Genomic DNA, 23,618 nt, shown 5'->3' on the forward strand with positions numbered 1-23,618 from the left:
ACCCACATAGATATTATTAGAATGGAGGTTATGTTCAAATGACATGATGTTGTTTTGAGAATGTAGGAACCAAGGTCTTTTAGGGAAAAAATACTGGTTGTCAAGCTTTCTAATGTCTCTGCCATTGCTGTTTGGATGTTGCCTAGAATGAGTTTTATCAACCTATATTTATAAATCCTCCAAAAGCTCTTTGTTTGCAGATAAGATTATATTTCATGAAGGCTCTTTTAAATATGAGAATAGCAGTTAACTCTCTATGGTGGCTGTATTCATGTACCAAGAGGAACGGAACCTCATCTTCCATTAGGAATACAGGTATCTGTTGACTCACTTTACAAAAAGCTTGCTATGGAAATATTAAGAAGTAGGCCATGCGTTACATAATTCCCTGTTAGAAATTATATTTTTGAAATGTTCTGTTCTAAACCTCCCAGGAGTTTCATCGGAGAGGAAAAGGTAGAGTATACAGATACTCTTTGGTTTCATGAAGCTTAAGGGTTATTTTCTTATGGCAAGATGAGAGTGGATGGATCTTTTGGGAATAGGGTTGCTATTGGAGTTCACGCTCAGCACCCGAGAAGAACTATTAACTTAAGAAGAAAACATGCAGATTTCTCCTGAAAGATCTTTCTCGAACGTTTAAACTGTTAATCAGAAAAGGGTAGTGTTCTTGTCACTGTTTTTTCTTTGGTATGTTTTATTTATTTTATTTTCCAGGGGTTACAGGCAGGTCAATACACACACAGCAGCACAACAGGCCCAGTCACTCACTCACACCACATGCCCTCTTCTCTGACTGCAATCTGATTAGTAGATTGTTCCTTTGTTTTTAGATTTTTTAATATGGTGTGGCTACAAGTCTTTAGCCATGGTGTCCCCATTCTGACTCTGAATCTAGCCATGAAAGTACGTGAGTGAGGGGTCAATTCCAATCAATTCAGAAAGTAAACAAAATTACAATTACACAATTACACATTTTCCTGAATTGGAGTTGGAATTTCATTGTACTTCCTGAATTGACTGGAATTGAACTGAAATTGACCCCAAACCTGGTACATGCGACAGTGACATAAACCTGTTAACAGCTGTAAGCACAGTGCAGCAATGTGTATCTGTACTGTTACACAAAACCTGTTTTAACTGCCATGTAAAACATGCCTTAGCTTAACATGCCTTAGTTAAATTCAAGGCACATATTAAAGATGCACACCCTGAATAAAGGGACACAAACAGCCGTATCAAACCATGAAGGCATGGCAACTATGCAACCATGGCAGCTCTGTCTGAATTTATCATGACTGACACATGAATGACTCAATTTGGCTCCAAGTTCACGGTTGACATACAGGTCAACGATTTCTATGACTAACTCAAGATAGACCAGAGCCTGTCGTTTCCAATGGGAACAAATGAATTATAGTGGGCCAACAAGCAAGGTGTGAAGAGCCAAGCACAAGCTAGCAAGATCCTATTGGCACGTTCTAGCATGTATTTGCATATTTCCTTTAAGGAACGCCTACTCTGTGAAATGCACTTGTGCAACACTCAATTCGCCCTTGCACTCCTTCTAAAGAACGCATATTTTACTTTGGCAAAGAGTAAAGACGACAAAACTTAGTCAAATCTGTTCATAACAGATTCCTGTTTTGGAAACAGAAAACTGTATTGAGATCAAATGTTTCATCAATAAGAAAATTAGTAGAATGTTGGCCAAAATCCATCTCACCCTATCTTCTCCCACTGCCAGTCCCTGGGCTTTCTCTCATCCCCATATTTAGTAGTGAGTGGAAACACCAACCGGATGTTTCTCATTTATACATCAGGTGAAATATCTGTCTCATTGTTCTATTTGTGTACAGGTGTTGAATCTTCATTTGATCACTCTGCTGCTGAAGAAATCTAAAACTTGTAGTATATTTAAGGTTTAAAGAGGCTTCTGTCTCCTGAGTGGTTTGGAAAATGTATCATTCCCTACAAAAATGTCCATTCATTATAACCCACATAATAATTCACAGTTCTTTTTGCTGCAGGATTATTTTCATGTTGTAGCAAGCTGGCTCAAATTAATATCTACACCTGTAAAGGAGGCTCAGATATCCCCACTGCTTAGGCTGTGGTTACACAGGAATCCTAATTCTGATATTTTGCCCTGATCTTTGAAAAAAAATGCCATTTTATAATGCTATTCTGTCACGAGGCTAAGATAAAATGTTGCAGTTTTAAAGCAAATTTCCTGCTATTCTAAAAATGGATTAAATATTTTTTCCCCTATGAGGGGGCAACATCCAGGGGGTCCACAACCCCCTAAAAAAATATATATATAAATTGGTTGGGGGCCCTCTGGAGGTCTGGGGCCCCAGGGCATGTGCCCTGCATGCCAATTCAGTAATCTGGCCCTGCATGTGAGTCACCATGGCAGAGATAGTGGTGGCTGTCCTATAGGGTTTCATGTAGCTGTAGGCAATTAACCCTGTGTTCAGTATCATTTCAGAGATACTCATTTATTCAGGGCGTAGTGACAGTTATTTCGCTTTTCACAGGCAAAGGGCAGATGCAGTACAGTCCTCAATGATATCAGAGAAGAGCACTATTCACCTCATCATGTGTTACAGCTCATTGATCTTTTCAATGGTTACAATGTGCTAGTTGAAATAGTAGGACTGGGATGTGCATTTTCTAACTCTCTGCAATGTTTTTCAAACCTATTAACTGGTTTTCTATATCAGCCAGAAAAGTTATGCCCACACGTACTATAGATAAATGCAATGGCATTTTTTCAGTGTTATGTATAGCCACTTGACCACTTCATGGAATAGTCTAGTCTTGGGAGATTTGATATGTAATATAATAGTCCATTACTGTATATCATAACAGCTTAACGTCCACCACACACATGCACGCACACGCACACACACACACACACACACACACACACACACACACACACACACACACACACACACACACACACACACACACACACACACACACACACACACACACACACACACACACACACACACACAAACTGACCAAACCCAAGTAATTATGGGTTTTAGCTCCAAACAGCAGTCCAAAGAGAGGTCTCATGGTGCAAAAAAAATAAAAAATAAATAAAAATCCTACATAGTCTCAGTTTGAGCAATCCCAAGGCAACAGCCAGTGAAAGTGCAGAGCGCCAAATTCAAACAACAGAAATCTCATAATTAAAATTCCTCAAACATACATGTATCTTATACCATAGAGATCAAATTAATCACTAACTGTTGATGTTCTTCATCAGATGACACTGATAGGACTTCATGTTACACAATACATATATGTTTTGTTCGATAAAGTGCATATTTATATTTTAAAAATCTCAGTATACATTGGCGAGTTATTTTCACTAGTTCCAAAAACATCTGGTGATATTGCAGAGAGCCACATGATTTTACAGAAATACTCATTATAAATGTCAATGAAAATTCAATTGTTAGACATGGAAATACAGATACACTTCTCCTTAATGCAACCGCTGTGTCAGATTTCAAAAAAGCAAACCATGCAATAATCTGAGTACAGCTCTCGACAACAAAGAAGCCAAAAAGATATCTGCCATATTGGGTAGTCAACATTAGTCATAAATAGCATTATAAATATTCACTTACCTTTGATGATCTTCATCAGAATGCACTCCCAGGAATCCCAGTTCCACATTAAATGTTTGATTTAGTTCGATAATGTCCATCATTTATGTCCAAAGAGCTACTTTTGTTAGCACATTTAGTAAACAAATCCAAAGTCATGAAGCGCGTTCCCTAGTTGCAGACGAAATGTCAAAAAGTTCCGTTCCTGTCCGTAGAAACAAATGATGTATGGAATCAATCTTTAGGATGTTCTTAACATAAAACTTCAATAATATTCCAACCGGAGAATTCCTATGTCTGTAGAAAACCAATGGAACGAGAGCTCTCTCGTGACCGCGCCTCAGAGCCTGTGGCAATCTGCCAGACACCTGGCTCAAACAGCCCTTATGAGCCCCCACTTCACAGTAGAATCCTCAAACAAGTTTCTAAAGACGGTTGACATCTAGTGGAAGCCTTAGGAAGTGCAACATAACCAATATCCCACTGTGTATTCAATAGGGACTGGGTTGAAAATCGACCAACCTCAGATTTCTCACTTCCTGTTTGGATTTCTTCTCAGGTTTTTGACTGCCATATGAGTTCTGTTATACTCACAGACATCATTCAAACAGTTTTAGAAACTTCAGAGCATTTTCCATCCAATACTAATAATAACATGCATATATTAGCAACTGGGACTGAGGAGCAGGCCGTTTACTCTGGGCACCTTTCATCCAAGCTACTCAATACTGCCCCTGCAGCCATAAGAAGTTAACAGCAACAACTGCACTGGGAGCAGGAGCTAAAGGATCTGAGCAGTTGCTAAGGCAACAGTCCTGGCTTTGGCAATCCGTGGTGTGTTGTGTTTTCCCAGCTCACGGTTGTCATACCAAGAGTTCCGCCATATGTTACCCTTGTTTCCCAGGGAAATCACTGAACCCCAGGTTGTCTAGCATGATGTTTCCTTCCACATTTTTAATGGTATCAGCCCAAAACCTCAAAATGGAAAGCTATCCACCAGTGGACCATGCAAATACTGTATCTTACACTCGGTGGCTCACAACCTTTTTCCAAACAGATTTTGTATTCATTGCTATAATTTCCCTGTAATGTTACCACAATATGTCACTTTCATTCATTATAATAATGTGTTGATGCTTTCTGCTGTGAGGTGGAGTTAACTTCAGACAGAAAAACACCATCACAATGTCAAAAGGAATGTGAACCATGATGGTGAAGATGCTTTGAATCAGCTGTACCATATGTGCTGCGCATTGAAACCTGAGAAACAAGCTCCCATACAAAGAAACCTCTTGGTAAATGGCTCCTCTGTGGACATACAGTACCAGTCAAATGTTTGGACACACCTACTCATTCAAGGGTTTTTCTTTCTTTCTTTGTTTACAATTTTCTACATTGTAGAATAATAGTGTCACGCCTGCTCCCACTCCCCTTCCTGGCACTCAAGGCGCCAGGCTGCTCATCATTACGCACACCTGTCACCATCGTTACGTGGATCAACGCAATATTGGATTCACCTGTACTTCTTCACTTTGATTGCCCTTCTCTATCTGTCTGTTCCTCAGTTTGTTTCCGTGTCAGCATAATTGTCGCTATGTTTCCCGTGCCCAGACACTGTCCCTGTTTGTTTCATGTCAGTTATTTATTAAATGTTAACTCTCTGTACTCACTTCTTGTCTCCCAGTATTCATGTAGTAACCTAAAAAGTGTTAAACAAATCAAAATATATTTTAGATTCTTCAAAGTAGCCTCCCTTTGCCTTGATGACAGCTTTGCACACTCTTGGCATTCTCTCAAGCAGCTTCATTATGTGGTCACCTGGAATGCATTTAAATTAACAGGTGTACCTTGTTAAAAGTTAATTTGTGGAATTTCTTTCCTTCTTAATGCGTTTGAGCCAATCAGCTGTGTTGTGACAAGGTAGGGTTGGTATACAGAAGATAGTCCTATTTGGTAAAAGACAAAGTCCATATTATGGCAAGATCAGCTCAAATAAGCAAAGAGAAATGACAGTCCATCATTACTTTAAGACATGTAGGTAAGCCAATATGGAACATTTCAAGAACTGAAAGTTTCTTCAAGTGCTGTTGCAAAACCAAGCGCTATAATAAAAACTGTCTCTCATGAGGACCGCCTCAAGAAATGAAGACCCAGAGTTACCTCTGCTGCAGAGGATAGGTTCATTAGAGTTACCAACCTCAGAAATTGCAGCCCAAATAAATGCTTCAAGGAGTTCAAGTAACAGACACATCTCAACATCAGGCCTTCATGGTCAAATTGCTGCAAAGAAACCACTCCTAAAGGACACCAATAAGAAGAAGAGACTTGCTTGGGCCAAGAAACACGAGCAATGGACATTAGACAAGTGGAAATCTGTCCATTGGTCTGAGTCCAAATTAGAGATTTTTGGTTTCAACCGCCGTGTCTTTGGGAGACGCAGAGTAGGTGAATGGATGATCTCCGCATGTGTGTTTCCCACCGTGAAGCATGGAGGAAGATGTGTGATGGTGTGAGGGTGCTTTGCTGGTGACACTGTCAGTGATTTATTTAGAATTCAAGGCACACGTAACCAGCATGGCTACCACAGCATTCTGCAGCGATACACCATCCCGTCTGGTTTGTGCTTATTTGTACTATCATTTGTTTTTCAACAGGACAACAACCCAAAACACACCTCCAGGCTGTGTAAGGGCTATTTGACCAAGAAGGAGAGTGATGGAGTGCTGCATCAGATGATGGCCTCCACAATCACCCGACCTCAACCCAATTGAGATGGTTTGGAATGGGTTGGATCACACAGTGAATGAAAATCAGCCAATAAGTGCTCAGCATATGTGGGAACTACTTCAAGATTGTTGGAAAAGCCTTCCAGGTGAAGCTGGTTGAGAGAATGCCAAGAGCGTGCAAAGCTGTCATCAAGGCAAAGGGTGGCTAATTTGAAGAATCTGAAATATACTATATATTTGTTTAACACTGTCAGAGTTTACTTGGAGTGGTGGGTTGGAGTCAGACGCAGAGAGCAGAGGGTTCGGTAAATCGTAATTTATTCTCCGGCACAAAACGATCACGCCAAAATACAGGGCGTATTAAACAGGCCAGCCCAAACACAGGACCAAACAGTCCGGAGAAAACAAACACGGAAACACACCAACAACCAACAGAGTAACAATCCCGCACAAACTTAGGTGGACCTAACCAGCTTAAATAGACATAAATCAAGAAATGAAACAGGGAACAGGTGCAACCAATAAGACAAAATTAAAGGAAAAGGAATCGGTGGCGGCTAGTAGAACGGCCCGAACAGGCAGGGGAGCCACCTTCGGGTTTTTGGTTACTACATGATTCCATGTGTTATTTCATAGTTTTGATGTCTTCAGTATTATTTTACAATGTAGAAAATAGTAAAACTAAAGAAAACCCCCTGAATGGGTGCATCCAAACCTTTGACTGGTACTGTATATAATGTGTCTTCAGTATGAAATGTCTTCAGTATGAAACCAGGACTGTGACTTTCTCTTTCTCATCTTCTAACAAAGCCTCTATTATACAAAACCTCAAGTCCTACTGATTAATGATGCACATGTAGTACATGTTGATTGGCGGCATATAAGATGCTTGCAAGTGAGGGCTTGTTATGATTATGCGTTGTGTGTTTTTGTTCCTCAGTCACTTCAGTTGGAGGATGATCTTTCAAATTGAGATGCTGACTCTGTTCAGTTGATGTCTATTCCTCTGGGAGACTTAGTCGTTGCACAAATGTGTCCTATTCCAACACTAGCACACCTAATTCAAGTAGTCAACAGAACTAATCATCAAGCCCTTGATTAGTTGAAGCAGGCGTAGAGTGCTGAAATAACAAATATGACATGATACTGGGTTAAAATATAAATGCTAGATTATGTGTAATATATGGTAGAGTAGTTCATAGTAGGCTATATCCTACTAACTATTAGTGATGTTGACCCTACATCCAGTGGAGGCTGGTGGGATGATCTATAGGAGGAAGGGCTCATTATAATGGCTGGAATGGCATAATGGAACGGAGTCAAACATATGGTTTCCGTATGTTTGATGTATTTGATACCGTTCCATCTATTCCATTCCAGCCATTACAATAAGCCTGTCCTCCTATAGCTCCTCCCTCCAGCCTCCACTGATCTAATCCATGATTTCAGATGATCTATCTATAGCGGCTGGCATTTCCTACTGGCCAAACAGAGCTATAGCCACAAACACACTGATTGTACCACCAGACACTGACAATGTCAATACTGTTTTTCTTATGAAAACAAATTAAGTTGAATGTATTCAAGGAAGAGACCTGCTTACATAACATTATACAAACCAACCATGAGGGCAGTTGAGTCATTATTTGATATGGAAAAAAGTTGACCGCTTGTATCACCTTAGTATTCACTTTAATATTTTCCTTCCTATAGCAGTAAGGAAAAACAATATCCTAAATAGGAGTTATATCCATTGATGGAATGCCAGTAAAGACGCTCCTAATTCAAAGCTACAGTCACCATATACATATACATATATGCTTGATTACCTGAGAATAATCTGGTATCCTCAGAGTCAGTGAAAACATCTTCTGAAGTCACAGCACCCTGAGTGTAGTGCTTTGTCACTGAGTGGCTGACAGTGGCAATGTAATAACAGGGCCTACTTTAGGTCATTATTGATGTATGAAACTGTAATTAACAGAGTATAGCAATAACGGTTTGTTTAGTGGTAAAATAGTGCAAAGTTATGCAAATAATGGGTCAGCCAGGGAGAAGGGAAACAAGGTACACAATTCATTTTCACATTGTAATACTTGACTGCACATTACAAACCAAGTCCTGTTCAGTGAAAAGGGGTGCAACGTCACACAATATTTCAATAATAAATATGTCATTCCAAGTTGCAAACAATATGTATGCCAGTCATTTCTTTTGACACAGAGACACTTCTGCTCAGACTATTCCATGCAAGGGCAGATATTGACAAAAAAGCCCTCAAACAAACATGATCAGAAATGCACATTGGGCCATTGGACATGTCACTGACAATACATGTATGTAATGGCATCTTCTGAGATATATTACAGTTCTGATCATATTCCCCATGACAGCACTGTATTATAAAAATGTGTTTACTGTTACAATCACAGAACAGGAATAGTTGTAGTTGTTTCATAGGTAGATGCCTGATTTTAAAATATGTTTTTTTACATTAGAATGAGCAGGCAGTTTGCAGCAACAACTTAAGTACAAATGGCAAAAACCCAAAAGTACATGATTAAAAACAGAAGTCCTTCAATTGTCATTCTGTAAAAAAAACAAGTGGTCATCACTACCAAAAGGGTATTCAAAAGTTATTAATGTATGCTATTAAAGGTGAAAAACACATTAACACAGTTTTAACATTTTGTACAAAAGTACTGAAACTTTGCAAGACTGAACAGTACAGCACAGTAGCAAAATATTCAGCCAAGATAAAGTAAAAACAAGAGCAAGTTTAGGATCAAGTTTAGGATCCTTTGCATTTTACCAGCCTTTGCATTGGGGAATATTTCCATATCATTAATCAATCATTTAGAATGGATCAATTAATGAAGTTCTATAACATGTGCTTTAAAAGCAAATGACAACGTGAAGTAATTTCACAGTTCTTTTCTGTTTTGAAGCATGGACTAATAGGCATCACTGAAATAAATACAAAACGAGAACATACCAAAGTGCTTTTTTTGCTGAGCAAGGATCGTAGGCCTACAGTCTTTTTGAGCTTCCAACCTTCTTTTGGGATATTCTAGACACAGGCAGGTGTTTTCTTCTGCTGGGTTTTTCAGCTCATCTTCTATTCTGTCATCTTCAATGACAACTGGCGATTAGAAGAAAACACGAAATTGTGAGGATTCACTCAGATTGTCAGTCAAACTAAGATGGTGGATTTCATACAATGCCCTCTATATCTCTACTCATGGAAAAGTTCATATTATACATGCTGTGTCCAGTCAAGCCACAAGAAAATATTAACATTTTCCAATGAAAGAGTCCAACTCTGTATTTTTGAACACACACACTATTTTCAAAAGTGTTTATTTAATTTATTGTAATGATTATTTAAAAAGTCCTTTGTTGACAATCGTCTCTCACCTCGTTGATCTCTCCCAATCTGTCCGGGTTTAGCTGGTATTTTAGTCAGTGCAGCACAATAGAAGTTGCGGGTATCCTGCAGGCAACACGTGATGGAGACCTTTCACACGGCGCCATCAACACCATAATAATTCTTGATGAAAGGCAATACTCCCGACAGGTCTTCACAGTACAAGGTTAGTCAATAATCGATACTGAAATACGCCGGTGAAACAGCAGATATCATAACACACTGAAAATTAAATTGTCTAATATCGTTAACATTAAAAATAATGTATTCAAAGTTTTCTGTCCTCTTTACGAATAAATGGTCCATGTATCAATGGAGTACAGTACATTTACATGATAAAATGACACCGTTGTAAAATATTAGGCTAAATCTGATAAGGAGTGCGATGCAAAACAATCCCAAGAACTGGTAGAAAATACACGTCACTGACGGAGGTACATGTTTCCTTCTCCATCCACCAGTCTCACCACGACACACTCCTTATGTTACATGTTTTGTACCTTCGTGGTTCAATGATAATCCCGTGAGTCAACCCATTATGAATTAATAATAAAATATCATTGCATACTGCCTCATCTAATTTCTATAAGAGATAACTGATTCAGTCATTTTGTAGGCAAACTTGGGAGAAATACTTGATCAAATCAAATCAATTTATATAGCCCTTCGTAAATCAGCTGATATCTCAAATTGCTGTACAGAAACCCAGCCTAAAACCCCAAACAGCAAGAAATGCAGGTGTAGAAGCACGGTGGCTAGGAAAAACTCCCTAGAAAGGCCAAAACCTAGGAAGAAACCTAGAGAGGAACCAGGCTATGAGGGGTGGCCAGTCTTCTCCTGGCTGTGCCGGGTGGAGATTATAACAGAACATGGCCAAGATTTTCAAACGTTCATAAATGACCAGCATGGTCAAATAATGATAATCACAGGCAAAACAGTTGAAACTGGAGCAGCAGCATGGCCAGGTGGACTGGGGACAGCAAGGAGTCACCATGCCAGGTAGTCCTGAGGCATGGTACTAGGGCTCAGGTCCTCTGAGAGAAAAAAAGTGAGAAAGGGAGAATTAGAGAGAGCATACTTAAATTCATACAGGGCAACAGATAAGACAGGAGAAGTACTCCAGATATAACAAACTGACCCTAGCCCCCCGACACAAACTATTGCAGCATAAATACTGGAGGCGGAGACAGGAGGGTTCAGGAGACACTGCGGCCCCATCCGATGATACCCCCGGACAGGGCCAAACAGGAAGGATATAACCCCACCCACTTTGCCAAAGCACAGCCCCCATACCACTAGAGGGATATATTCAACCACCAAACTTACCATCCTGAGACAAGGCCGAGTATAGCCGACAAAGATCTCCGCCATGGCACAACCCAAGGGGGGAGGCGCCAACCCAGACAGGAAGATCACATCAGTGACTCAACCCACTCAAGTGACACACCCCTCCTAGGGAGAGCCTTTCAGTTCACCTTCTCACTCCTGGGCCAGACTACACTCAATCATATGACCCACTGAAGAGATGAGTCTTCAGTAAAAACTTAAAGGTTGAGGCCGAGTTTGCGTCTCTCACATGGGTTGGCAGACCATTCCATAAAATGGAGCTCTATAGGAGAAAGCCCTGCCTCCAGCTGTTTGCTTAGAAATTCTAGGGACAATTAGGAGGCCTGCGTCTTGTGACCTAGCGTAAGTGTAGGTACAGTGCCTTGCGAAAGTATTCGGCCCCCTTGAACTTTGCGACCTTTTGCCACATTTCAGGCTTCAAACATAAGATATAAAACTGTATTTTTTTGTGAAGAATCAACAACAAGTGGGACACAATCATGAAGTGGAACGACATTTATTGGATATTTCAAACTTTTTTAACAAATCAAAAACTGAAAAATTAAGATTAATTGTCAGACTCAACAGAAGATCTCTTTGTTTCTCGGGACCTAGAACAAGCATCTCTGTTTTGTCTGAGTTTAAAAGTAGAACGTTTGCAGCCATCCACTTCCTTATGTCTGAAACACAGGCTTCTAGCGAGGGCAATTTTTGGGCTTCACCATGTTTCATTGAAATGTACAGCTATGTGTCATCCGTATAGCAGTGAAAGTTAACATTATGTTTTTGAATGACATCCCCAAGAGGTAAAATATATAGTGAAAACAATAGTGGTCCTAAAACAGAACCTTGAGGAACATCGAAATTTACAGTTGATTTGTCAGAGGACAAACCTTTCACAGAGACAAACTGATATCTTTCTGACAGATAAGATCTAAACCAACTTTGGGTTTCCAATCTCTCCAAAAGAAAGTGATGATCGATGGTATCAAAAGCAGCACTAAGGTCTTGGAGCACGAGGACAGATGCAGAGCCTCGGTCTGATGCCATTAAAAGGTCATTTACCACCTTCACAAGTGCAGTCTCAGTGCTATGATGGGGTCTAAAACCAGACTGAAACATTTCGTATACATTTTTTGTCTTCAGGAAGGCAGTGAGTTGCTGCGCAACAGCCTTTTCTAAAAAAATTGAGAGGAATGGAAGATTCGATATAGGCCGATAGTTTTTTAATATTTTCTGGGTCAAGGTTTGGCTTATTCAAAAGAGGCTTTATTACTGCCACTTTTAGTGAGTTTGGTACACATCCGATGGATAGAGAGATGTTTATTATGTTCAACATAGGAGGGCCAAGCACAGGAAGCAGCTCTTTCAGTAGTTTAGTTGGAATAGGTTCCAGTATGCAGCTTAAAGGTTTAGAGGCCATGATTATTTTAATCATTGTATCAAGAGATATAGTACTAAAACACTTTAGTGTCTCTTTTGATCCTAGGTCCTGGCAGACTCAGGACAACTGAGCTTTGAAGGAATACGCAGATTTAAAGAGGATTCCGTAATTTGCTTTCTAATAATCATGATCTTTTCCTCAAAGAAGTTCATTAATTTATTACTGCTGAAGTGAAAGCCATCCTCTCTTGGGGAATGCTGCTTTTTAGTTAGCTTTGCGACAGTATCAAAAATACATTTCGTATTGTTCTTATTTTCCTCAATTAAGTTGGAAAAATAGGATGATCAAGCTAGTCGGAAGACTTCCAGTTTGGTGTGGCGCCATTTCCGTTCCAATTTTCTAGAAGCTTGCTTCAGAGTTCGGGTATTTTCTATATGCCAGGGAGCTAGTTTCTTATTAGAAATGTTTTTAGTTTTTAGGGGTGCAACTGCATCTAGGGTATTGCGCAAGGGTAAATTGAGTTCCTCAGGTGGTTAATGGATTTTTCTCCTCTGATGTCCTTGGTTAGACAGAGGAGTCTAGAAGGGCATCAAGGAATCTTTGTGTTGTCTGAATTTATAGCACGACTTTTGATGCTCCTTGGTTGGCGTCTGAGCAGATTATTTTTTGCAATTGCAAACGTAATAACATGGTGGTCCGATAGTCCAGGATTATGAGGAAAAACATTAAGATCCACAACATTTATTCCATGGGACAAAACTAGGTCCAGAGTATGACTGAGACAGTGAGTAGGTCCAGAGACATGTTGGACAAAATCCACTGAGTCGATGATGGCTCCAAAAGCCTTTTGGAGTGGGTCTGTGGACTTTTCCATGCGAATATTAAAGTCACCAAAAATGTGAATATTATCTGCTATGACTACAAGGTCCAATAGGAATTCAGGGAACTGGATGAGGAATGCTGTATATGGCCCAGGAGGCCTGTAAACAGTAGCTATAAAATGTGATTGAGTAGGCTGCATAGATTTCATGACTAGAAGCTCAATAGACGAAAGAGTAATTTTCTTTTTTGTAAATTGAAATTTGCTATCGTAAATGTTAGCAACACCTCCGCCTTTGCGGGATGCACAGGGGATATGGTCACTAGTGTAACCAGGAGGTGAGGCCTCATTTAACACAGTAAATTCATCAGGCTTAAGCCATGTTTCAGTCAGGCCAATCACATCAATATTATGATCAGTGATTAGCTCATTGACTATAATTGCCTTTGAAGTAAGGGATGTAACATGAAGTAGCCCTATTTTGAGATGTGAGGTATCACGATCTCTTTCAATAATGACAGGAATGGAGGAGGTCTTTATCCTAGTGAGATTGCTAAGGCGAACACCGCCATGTTTAGTTTTGCCAAACCCAGGTCGAGGCACAGACACTGTCTCAATGGGGATAGTAGAGCTTGATACTTTTCTTAAATTAACAAATGTTTCTATCTTGCACATGTTTTATTTATGTACTTTCACTGCTCATATCAAATTCAATGGCTTATGCAAAACATAAAATATCACTGTTGAAAACATGTATGAAAGGCAAAGTCACTCTGTCCTGGCAGCAATACATATTTTCATATATAATTTTCAACTGTGTGGATAGTTAGTATACAGATGTAAATGTACACCAACTTTGCAAAATAAGTTGAGGATTTGTTTTGTGTTTTTCGTTCTTTATTCAAAATGGCTTTGATGTGCTTTGGAGAAACATTGAAGTGAAGACAGTCAACTTCTGAGTTGATTCTACAACTCTCTATGGAAAAAGGACATATTTTCCTCAACTGATATAAATCAACATATGCATTATAACAACACAGCATTACAAGTAAGGTTGATCTTTCAATGAAATGTTAAAGCTACAAGTACCACTTAAAATTATACAGTCATTTTCCTGTCACACAAAAAAGACAAACAAAAAGAAAAACAAATACACAATCCTTTTTTCAGTGACATTTTCAGTAACATTAGATTAGTCCAGTTATAATCGCCATGGCATTGTCCATTAGCTGTTATAAAGCGGTACTACCCTCTCTATCGGTGCCCTGCAGATAGGGCACTTCTTTGGCTCTGGAAGAGCCTGGTAGCACTGGTCACAGGCACAGACATGCCCACACTCCAGGAACACACAGGAACGCTCCCGGGTCAGACACACCGTACAGGCACTAGGGGAAACACTGGTCTCCTCTACATTCAGCTCCCTCATCCTCTTCCTCTGATGCTCCTTGAACTCCTCCAGGACGTTCTTCTCCTTTCTCCTCTGTCTGTGGTAAACCCACTGCTTCCACAGGATGAAGAGGAGCGTCGTAGAAGCTACCACACCAAACAACGCAGTCAGGACCCTCCAGACTCTGACGCTGCTCTGCTGCTTCTCCACCAGGGAGTCATAGTCCAGTCGGCTGAGGAAGTACCTCAGGCCCTGCTTGGGAGGTTGGAGCTTCACCAGGTTGTTGTCCAGCACCAGCTCCCCGACCCCGGTCACACTCTCCCCCAGACGCAGCATCTCCTCCGTCTCATGGATACCTATAATAACAATAACAACAACAACATATGCCACTTAGCTTTTATCCAAAGTGACTTAAAGACTTACATGCATGAATGCATTTTAGTATGGGTGGACCCAGCAGCAATGTAACCCACAACGCTGGCTTTGCAAGTGCCATGCTCTACTAAAGCAGTGTTGACCTTAGCCCTGGGCTTAACTGAGCAACACAGGACCACACAAAAGGACTATACCTTTAGGGCGCTCCCCGCTGATGAAGTGGCCAATGACATTGGTCAGGGACTGGACCGTGGGGTGAAAGTTCTCGTAAGTGGTCTCCAGGTCTAGCTCTGAGGAGTCCAGGGGACGGATGACCCGGATGGTGGCGGCCATGGCCATGTCGTGGGATGCCAGGTCAAAGGGCACCGTGTTGGTGCGCTGGTGGATGACCTTTTCACTCTCGTTCCTGACAGGTACAAAATATTAGAGATATCTAGAGAGATGTGTATCCACAAAAATATGTGGTGTAGAGCATAACATTATTTTCATACATTTTGTTTCTGTTTACAAATTATTTTCTGTTACCTTGACTGAATGAATAAACATAAGAGGAACAAAAGTGAACTGTTGGTTCATCGTTAGTGTGTGAGTGTCTTTACACACAAACCATACATCCACACAAACTGAGCCTCCTAACAGCCATCAGTAAGAGAGCGTGCAAGAATACATCATAGCAATTCAATGTACAGTCGTGGCCAAAAGTTTTGAGAATGAAACTAATATTAACTTTCACAGTCTGCTGCCTCAGTTTGTATGATGGCAATTTGCATATACTCCAGAATGTTATGAAGAGTGATCAGTGATTGCAAAGTCCCTCTGTGCCATGCAAATGAACTGAATCCCCCCAAAATTCCACTGCATTTCAACCCTGCCACAAAAGGACCAGCTGACATCATGCCAGTGATTCTCTTGTTATCACAGGTGTGAGTGTTGACGAGGACACGGCTGGAGATCACTCTGTCATGCTGATTGAGTTTGAATAACAGACTGAAAGCTTCAAAAGGAGGGTGGTGCTTGGAATCATTGTTCTTCCTCTGTCAATCATGGTTACCTGCAAGGAAACACGTGCCGTCATCATTGCTTTGCACAAAAAGGGCTTCACAGGCAAGGATATTGCTGCCAGTACGATTGCACCTAAATCAAGCATTTATCGGATCATCAAGAACTTCAAGGAGAGCGGTTCAATTGTTGTGAAGAAAGCTTCAGGGCGCCCAAGAAAGTCCAGCAAGCGCCAGGACTTGCTCGGGAAACAAAACATCGATATTTTGGGTCCATGGCCAGGAAACTCCCCAGACCTTAATCCCATTGACAACTTGTGGTCAATCCTCAAGAGGCAGGTGGACAAACAAAACCCCACAAATTCTGACAAACTCCAAGCATTGTTTATGCAAGAATGGGCTGCCATCAGTCAGGATGTGGACCAGAAGTTAATTGACAGCATGCCGGGGCGGATTGCAGAGGTCTTGAAAATATTGACTCTTTGCATCAACTTCATGTAATTGTCAATAAAAGCCTTTGACACTTATGAAATGCTTGTAATTATACTTCAGTATTCCATAGTACAGTAACATCTGACAAAACTATCTAAAGACACTGAAGCAGCAAACTTTGTGGAAATTAATATTTGTGTCATTCTCAAAACTTTTGGCCACAACTGTACTATAGCACCTACCAGAGATGAGTGGTGCGATTCCACACCATCTTCTTCTCCTTTAGAGTTAACCTCTCGATGACCCCTTTGCAGTTGTCCACAAACTGGCTGTTCAGGGTTTCTTTAACAGATCTCACAACACCTTCGATCACAGCGTAAGGGACACATTTCCCTGGTGCTGCTGTCAGGATGTTCTTCAGATCCTGATCAATAGACACTTTCTTGGCTCCCTGTAAAACATAAAGCATATTGAAGAACAATCAAAAACTTCCAATGATCATTATGATGAAGTGAAATTCTTTCCTGGTAAAATGCAAATGACAGTATGTCTGAACTATTGATAATATCACATTGGATTTCTGGGTGCAGTGCTACTGTATGCTCTGGTAAATTGCAAACAAAACAATTTAAAGAGATTGACACTTTTGTATACTTTTTAGCCAGTAGTTCAGAAAGTAGTGCTCACAAGCCAAAAGTGGTCCCCCAAAATTGCGTACTATACCATATATGTGCTCACCGTCTCTCGCTCTGCCGTGTGTGTATCTTGCTAGCTGTCACTGAAATGGCGAGGGGCTAAAGCTCATTGGCTGGAACTCTAATTGATAAGGGGCTGGCACACGTGGGGGAAAATGGCGCAGCTCAGCTTCCAGTAAACTGTCGCTTTCAAACTAGGGATTTTGTGGCTACTTGAGGTAACACAGTAATTCTACTCATAGATTATGTATGTACTGTACGAACTTGACAAATCCAGCCCAAAGCGAGAGGTTTACAAAATACTTACGTCGCCAACGTTCCAGACCATGTCTTTAAACTCCCCTCAAGATGTGTCATTTATCAATGATTAGCCTAACCACAATCCTACCAGATTTAAAGAGATAAGAAAGATAGATGAGACAAGCCTATAATGGGATTACCTTTAATCTTAATACTGTTGTTGTCCTCCTCCTGTACACAGAGTAGAAGACTGCAGTCAGTGCTGAGCTGGTGGTTAATAGTAAGACTTGAGCTGTGGAGGGTTTCCCAGTAGAATCCATCTTTTCAGAGAACACAAGGGCAGGTGTAACCCCACCTGGATTGGGAGTCAGATGACATTCTATAAAGCTATGCTCATGTGTTAGTTGGACCTTGATGGAATATATGAATGCCATGTAATTACACTACAGAATTATACTTGGCCAGTTGGTTTGTCAGCCTACTAATCCATATTTACAGAGACTTGACTGACTGCCACCTAGCTGGGTGATTCTTATGAACCATGTATCACATTGAGATACAAAAACCCTGATGCATCTGCAAAAATCAACTATCGTTCTGAGGACTAAGATGTGTACTTTTTGGTGATGTGTCTTATAAGATGTGTCTTATTTTAAATATTTTCTTTCCTGAATTGTGTACATTTTCACCCCAAATTCTGATTATCGAAATGCGTCCGGATTAAACTCTGGTAATTTTATAAGATTTTACTTTAGAAAAACTTGCTTATTTGAATAAAACACCAAATATTTTGCTGCAGGTTATCCACAAATCATAAAAATTGTATACTAGTTGAAGTTGACATTAAACTACAATATGTATTACGTACAAACACAGTGTCTGATGGCATGTCTCTCATTTCCGTAACACTTTTTAAGTTCCTTTAAAAACAAAGTTTTATTCACCCATGATGCATCATCTAGGTGAGTAGTAGAAGTTAAGTACATTTATTTGCTTGTATGTCTTCAGAATTAGGTTCTTAGTCTCAAACAGCCCCTTTACCCCCCTTGGCCTTCTCACTAACGAAACGGCTAAAAAGCTCAGAAATCTGAGTCCGATTTAATTTCATTATAATTTTATAATTTCATTAGAAATATTTTTGGTCCACCCACACAGACAGCATTGTGAAGAAGGTGCAGCAGCGCCTCTTCAACCTCAGGAGGCTGAGGAAATTCGGCTTGTCACCAAAAGCACTCACAAACTTTTACAGATGCACAATCGAGAGCATCCTGTTGGGCTGTATCACCGCCTGGTACGGCAACTGCTCCGCCCACAACCGTAAGGCTCTCCAGAGGGTGGTGCGGTCTGCACAATGAATCACTGGGGGCAAACTATCTGCCCTCAAGGACACCTACACCACCTGATGTCACAGGAAGGCCATAAAGATCATCAAGGGCAACAACCACCTGAGACACTGCCTGTTCAACCCACTATCATCCAGAAGGCGAGGTCAGTACAGGTGCATCAAAGCAGGGACCGAGAGACTCAAAAATAGCTTCTATCTCAAGGCCATCAGACTGTTAAACAGCCACCACTAACATTGAGTGGCTGCTGCCAACATACTGACTCAACTCCAGCCACTTTAATAATGGAAATTGATGTAAAAAATGTATCACTAGCCACTTTAAACAATGCCACTTAATATAATGTTTACATACCCTACATTACTCATCTCATATGTATATACTGTACTCTATACCATCTACTGCATCTTGCCATCTTTATGTAATACATGTATCACTAGCCACTTTAAACTATGCCACTTTTATGTTTACATACCCTACATTACTCATCTCATATGTATATACTGTACTCGATACAATCTACTGCATCTTGACTATGCTGTTCTGTACCATCACCCATTCATCTTGCCTTGTGTGTATATGAGGTTATTGTTATTACTCGTTGGTTACTACTGCATTGTCGGAACTAGAAGCATAAGCATTTCGCTACAGTCGCATTAACATCTGCTAACCACATGGTTATGTATGTGACAAATAAAATTTGATTTGATTAGATTTTTATTTTCAGTGTTATGTTTAACTCACATCTTTTCATTAGGGGAGCAATGTAGAAAATGTATTAGACATTGATTTCATTATTACTTTTTCAGACTTTTGTGGTAATACGAATTTTGTGGAAATTGTCAAGTTGAGGGAGCGTGCAATTGGCATCCTGACTGCAGGAATTTCTACCAGAGCTGTTGCCAGAGAATTAAATATTCAGTTCTCTACCATAAGCCACCTCCAACGTCATTTAAGAGAATTTGGCAGTACGTCCAACCGGCCTCCCGACCATGTGTATGGCGTCATATGGGCGAGCAGTTTGCTGATTTTAACGTGGTGAACAGGGTGACCCATGGTGGCGTTGGGGTTATGGTATGAGCAAGCATAAGCTAAGGACAATGAACACAATTGAATTTTATCGATGGCACGTTGAATGCACAGAGATAACGTGACCAGATCCTAAGGCCCATTGTCCTGCCATTCATCCTCCGCCATCACCTCATGTTTCAGCATGATAATGCACAGCCTCATGTCTCAAGGATCTGTACACAATTCCTGGAAGTTGAAAATGTACCATTTCTTCTGGCCTGCATACTCACCAGACAGGTCACCCATTGAGCATGTTTGGGATGCTCTGGATCAACATGTACGACAGCTTGTTCCATTTCCTGCCAATATCCAGCAACTTCACACAGCCATTGATGAGGAGCGGGACAACATTCCTCAGGCCACAATCAACAGCCTCATCAACTCTATGTGAAGATGTGTCGTGCAGCATGAGTAAAATGGTGGTCAAATCTGATCCAGCCCTACTTTTTTGTTTTGTATGCATCTATGACCAATCGTGAAATCCATATCTCAGTCAAATCTTTAACATTTTTGCATGTTGCCTTTCTATTTTTGTTCAGTATAGATAAGTACAGATCCTAATCTCAGTGATCAAAGATGACATTTCGTTTTAAAATTCAACTGGATCATTTTTGGGTCAAATTTCGTGAGAATGACCCAGCTAATTATTACTGTAGCTAACGTAATCGAGGACTCTAATTTTGATCCAGCAAAAATCTATTTGGGTTGACTGACCTTCTGGAGGCGAGTGGCCATTTCAAATGCTGAGCGAATGACAACAACGCACTCGCCAAAATACAAAACATATTAAAACATTTGGCATCATACAGAATATATTGACTGAACATGAAAACCTGTCAGTAGCTAGCAAGATTGTTGACATTGCGCTAGCTAAGGGGCTCTGTAATTTAGCCCTTCACTGATGTCGATAGTTTGTAAACACACAGATCTCTCACCCAGCAAATTACGTTTATATTTTAAAAAGGATCGACTTCGTTCCAAGATTACATAAATACAGCCACAAGTAGCTAGCACTCACCCTCCACTTTCTCACAGTAAACACTTTTTCCGGGTTCCTTTTCTCACTTCAAAATAAAAGTTTTTCAATGTGGTCATTTGACCAGCAGGTGACAGTGTTCAATCATTTATCAAGTGAAAAGCTTCTACTTCTGTGGGTTTTATGGGAGACGACAAACCAAAAAGGTCTATTACTGCTACCAACTGGACGGGGTTGAAAAACCAAGGTAGGGAAACTAACTTAATCCACCCAAAATAAATCAATTAAAAAAACACATTGATGAAACTAAAATCCCAAAACTCCCACTTCTTCCTTCCTTCAAATCTCCATATCTCCCTTCTCAGGCTCTATTACCTGAGAGGGTGGTACGGCTTGTGCCAATAATCCATGCAACTCCTCCGCCGAGAAGTAATTTAGTCCCAGGGAACCGTTCCACTGCATCCACAAGGATATCTATTTTCCTGGACTTCCTCTCCACCTTGGCAGTGCCATTGATCACCATAGCAATAAAGGCCATGAAGTCCACCTTCTTAACCTTTAACATATCTGGGTCCAGCTGTTGAACGGCAACCCCTGTATCCTTCAGTGAAGGCTCCATGGACTCTTCAGGAGCACCATTCGAACCCTTAACCCTTTTATTCAGCCGCTGCATATGAAATGCTCTGGACAGCCTTGACTTTGGCCACCTCATTCTCTTCCACCCTCGTTGGGCATTCCAAAGACTTGGGTTCATGGTTTCCACCACAATTGCAACATGTCACATTTTCATCATTTTTAACACACGACATGATCTTTTCCACAACTTGGACATCTCGGCTTCGCCCTTCTGCAAACACTTGAAACGTGTCCACAAGCTTTACAGTGATCACACTGCATTGGTCTTGGAACAAATGCTCTGACTCCATAGTTTATAAAGCACTTGAGTAGGGAGAGATTCCATATCAAAAGAAGGGTATGGAGAGAATCCATATAAAAAGAAGGGTATGGAGAGATTCCATATCAAAAGAAGGGTATGGAGAAATTCCATATCAAAAGAAGAGTATGGAGAGATTCCATATCAAAAGAAGAGTATGGAGAGATTCCATATCAAAAGAAGAGTATGGAGAGATTCCATATCAAAAGAAGCGTATGGAGAGATTCCATATGAAAAGATGAGTATGGAGAGATTCCATATGAAAAGATGAGTATGGAGAGATTCCATATCAAAAGAAGAGTATGAAGAGATTCCATATCAAAAGAAGTGTATGGAGAGATTCCATATGAAAAGAAGGGTAGAGAGATTCCATATCAAAAGATGAGTAGGGAGAGATTCCATATCAAAAGAAGGGTATGGAGAGATTCCATATCAAAAGAAGGGTATGGAGAGATTCCATATCAAAAGAAGGGTATGGAGAGATTCCATATCAAAAGATGAGTATGGAGAGATTCCATATCAAAAGATGAGTATGGAGAGATTCCATATCAAAAGAAGCGTATGGAGAGATTCCATATGAAAAGAAGCGTATGGAGAGATTCCATATGAAAATAAGTGTAGGGAGAGATTCCATATGAAAAGATGAGTAGGGAGAGATTCCATATGAAAAGATGAGTATGGAGAGATTCCATATGAAAAGAAGCGTATGGAGAGATTCCATATCAAAAGAAGGGTATGGAGAGATTCCATATAAAAAGATGAGTAGGGAGAGATTCCATATAAAAGATGAGTAGGGAGAGATTCCATATCAAAAGATGAGTAGGGAGAGATTCCATATCAAAAGATGAGTAGGGAGAGATTCCATATCAAAAGATGAGTAGGGAGAGATTCCATATCAAAAGATGAGTAGGGAGAGATTCCATATCAAAAGATGAGTAGGGAGAGATTCCATATAAAAGATGAGTAGGGAGAGATTCCATATCAAAAGATGAGTAGGGAGAGATTCCATATCAAAAGATGAGTAGGGAGAGATTCCATATCAAAAGATGAGTAGGAGAGATTCCATATCAAAAGATGAGTAGGGAGAGATTCCATATCAAAAGATGAGTATGGAGAGATTCCATATAAAAGATGAGTAGGGAGAGATTCCATATCAAAAGATGAGTAGGGAGAGATTCCATATCAAAAGATGAGTAGGGAGAGATTCCATATCAAAAGAAGAGTAGGGAGAGATTCCATATGAAAAGATGAGTAGGGAGAGATTCCATATCAAAAGATGAGTAGGGAGAGATTCCATATAAAAAGATGAGTAGGGAGAGATTCCATATCAAAAGATGAGTAGGGAGAGATTCCATATCAAAAGATGAGTATGGAGAGATTCCATATAAAAAGAAGGGTATGGAGAGATTCCATATCAAAAGAAGTGTAGGGAGAGATTCCATATCAAAAGAAGCGTATGGAGAGATTCCACATCAAAAGAAGTGTAGGGAGAGATTCCATATGAAAAGAAGAGTATGAAGAGATTCCATATCAAAAGAAGGGTATGGAGAGATTCCATATCAAAAGATGAGTAGGGAGAGATTCCATATCAAAAGAAGAGTATGAAGAGATTCCATATCAAAAGAAGGGTATGGAGAGATTCCATATAAAAAGAAGGGTATGGAGAGATTCCATATCAAAAGATGAGTAGGGAGAGATTCCATATCAAAAGAAGCGTATGGAGAGATTCCATATCAAAAGATGAGTAGGGAGAGATTCCATATCAAAAGAAGAGTATGGAGAGATTCCATATCAAAAGAAGAGTATGGAGAGATTCCATATCAAAAGAAGGGTATGGAGAGATTCCATATCAAAA

At 40.2% G+C, this 23,618-nt stretch overlaps 1 protein-coding gene and 1 pseudogene across 4 annotated transcripts; both read right to left on the minus strand.

The window, feature by feature from the left end:
- Positions 1 to 10,222, minus strand: part of LOC135559313 (calcium/calmodulin-dependent protein kinase II inhibitor 2-like) — a 10,426-nt pseudogene extending 204 nt beyond the window's left edge.
- Positions 10,223 to 14,081: 3,859 nt separating this feature from the next.
- On the minus strand, positions 14,082 to 20,929 carry LOC135504132 (mitochondrial ubiquitin ligase activator of NFKB 1-like). Of its 4 annotated transcripts, none has more exons than XM_064922447.1 (5): positions 20,872 to 20,929; positions 17,640 to 17,794; positions 16,747 to 16,955; positions 15,269 to 15,480; positions 14,082 to 15,055 (listed from the first exon to the last, which is right to left on the minus strand). In XM_064922447.1, exons 2-5 carry the CDS (start codon positions 17,757 to 17,759, stop codon positions 14,538 to 14,540), a joined length of 1,059 nt encoding a protein of 352 aa, XP_064778519.1. In that variant the 5' UTR covers positions 17,760 to 17,794; positions 20,872 to 20,929; the 3' UTR covers positions 14,082 to 14,537. The 4 variants fall into 4 exon arrangements, with proteins under 4 accessions (XP_064778519.1, XP_064778520.1, XP_064778517.1 ...); XM_064922448.1 differs by having other exon boundaries at positions 20,789 to 20,876; XM_064922445.1 differs by lacking the exon at positions 20,872 to 20,929 and adding an exon at positions 20,084 to 20,865.
- Positions 20,930 to 23,618: the final 2,689 nt, after the last annotated feature.

This window comes from Oncorhynchus masou, chromosome 18, assembly GCF_036934945.1.
Source record: "Oncorhynchus masou masou isolate Uvic2021 chromosome 18, UVic_Omas_1.1, whole genome shotgun sequence".
NCBI classification, from domain to species: domain Eukaryota; kingdom Metazoa; phylum Chordata; class Actinopteri; order Salmoniformes; family Salmonidae; genus Oncorhynchus; species Oncorhynchus masou.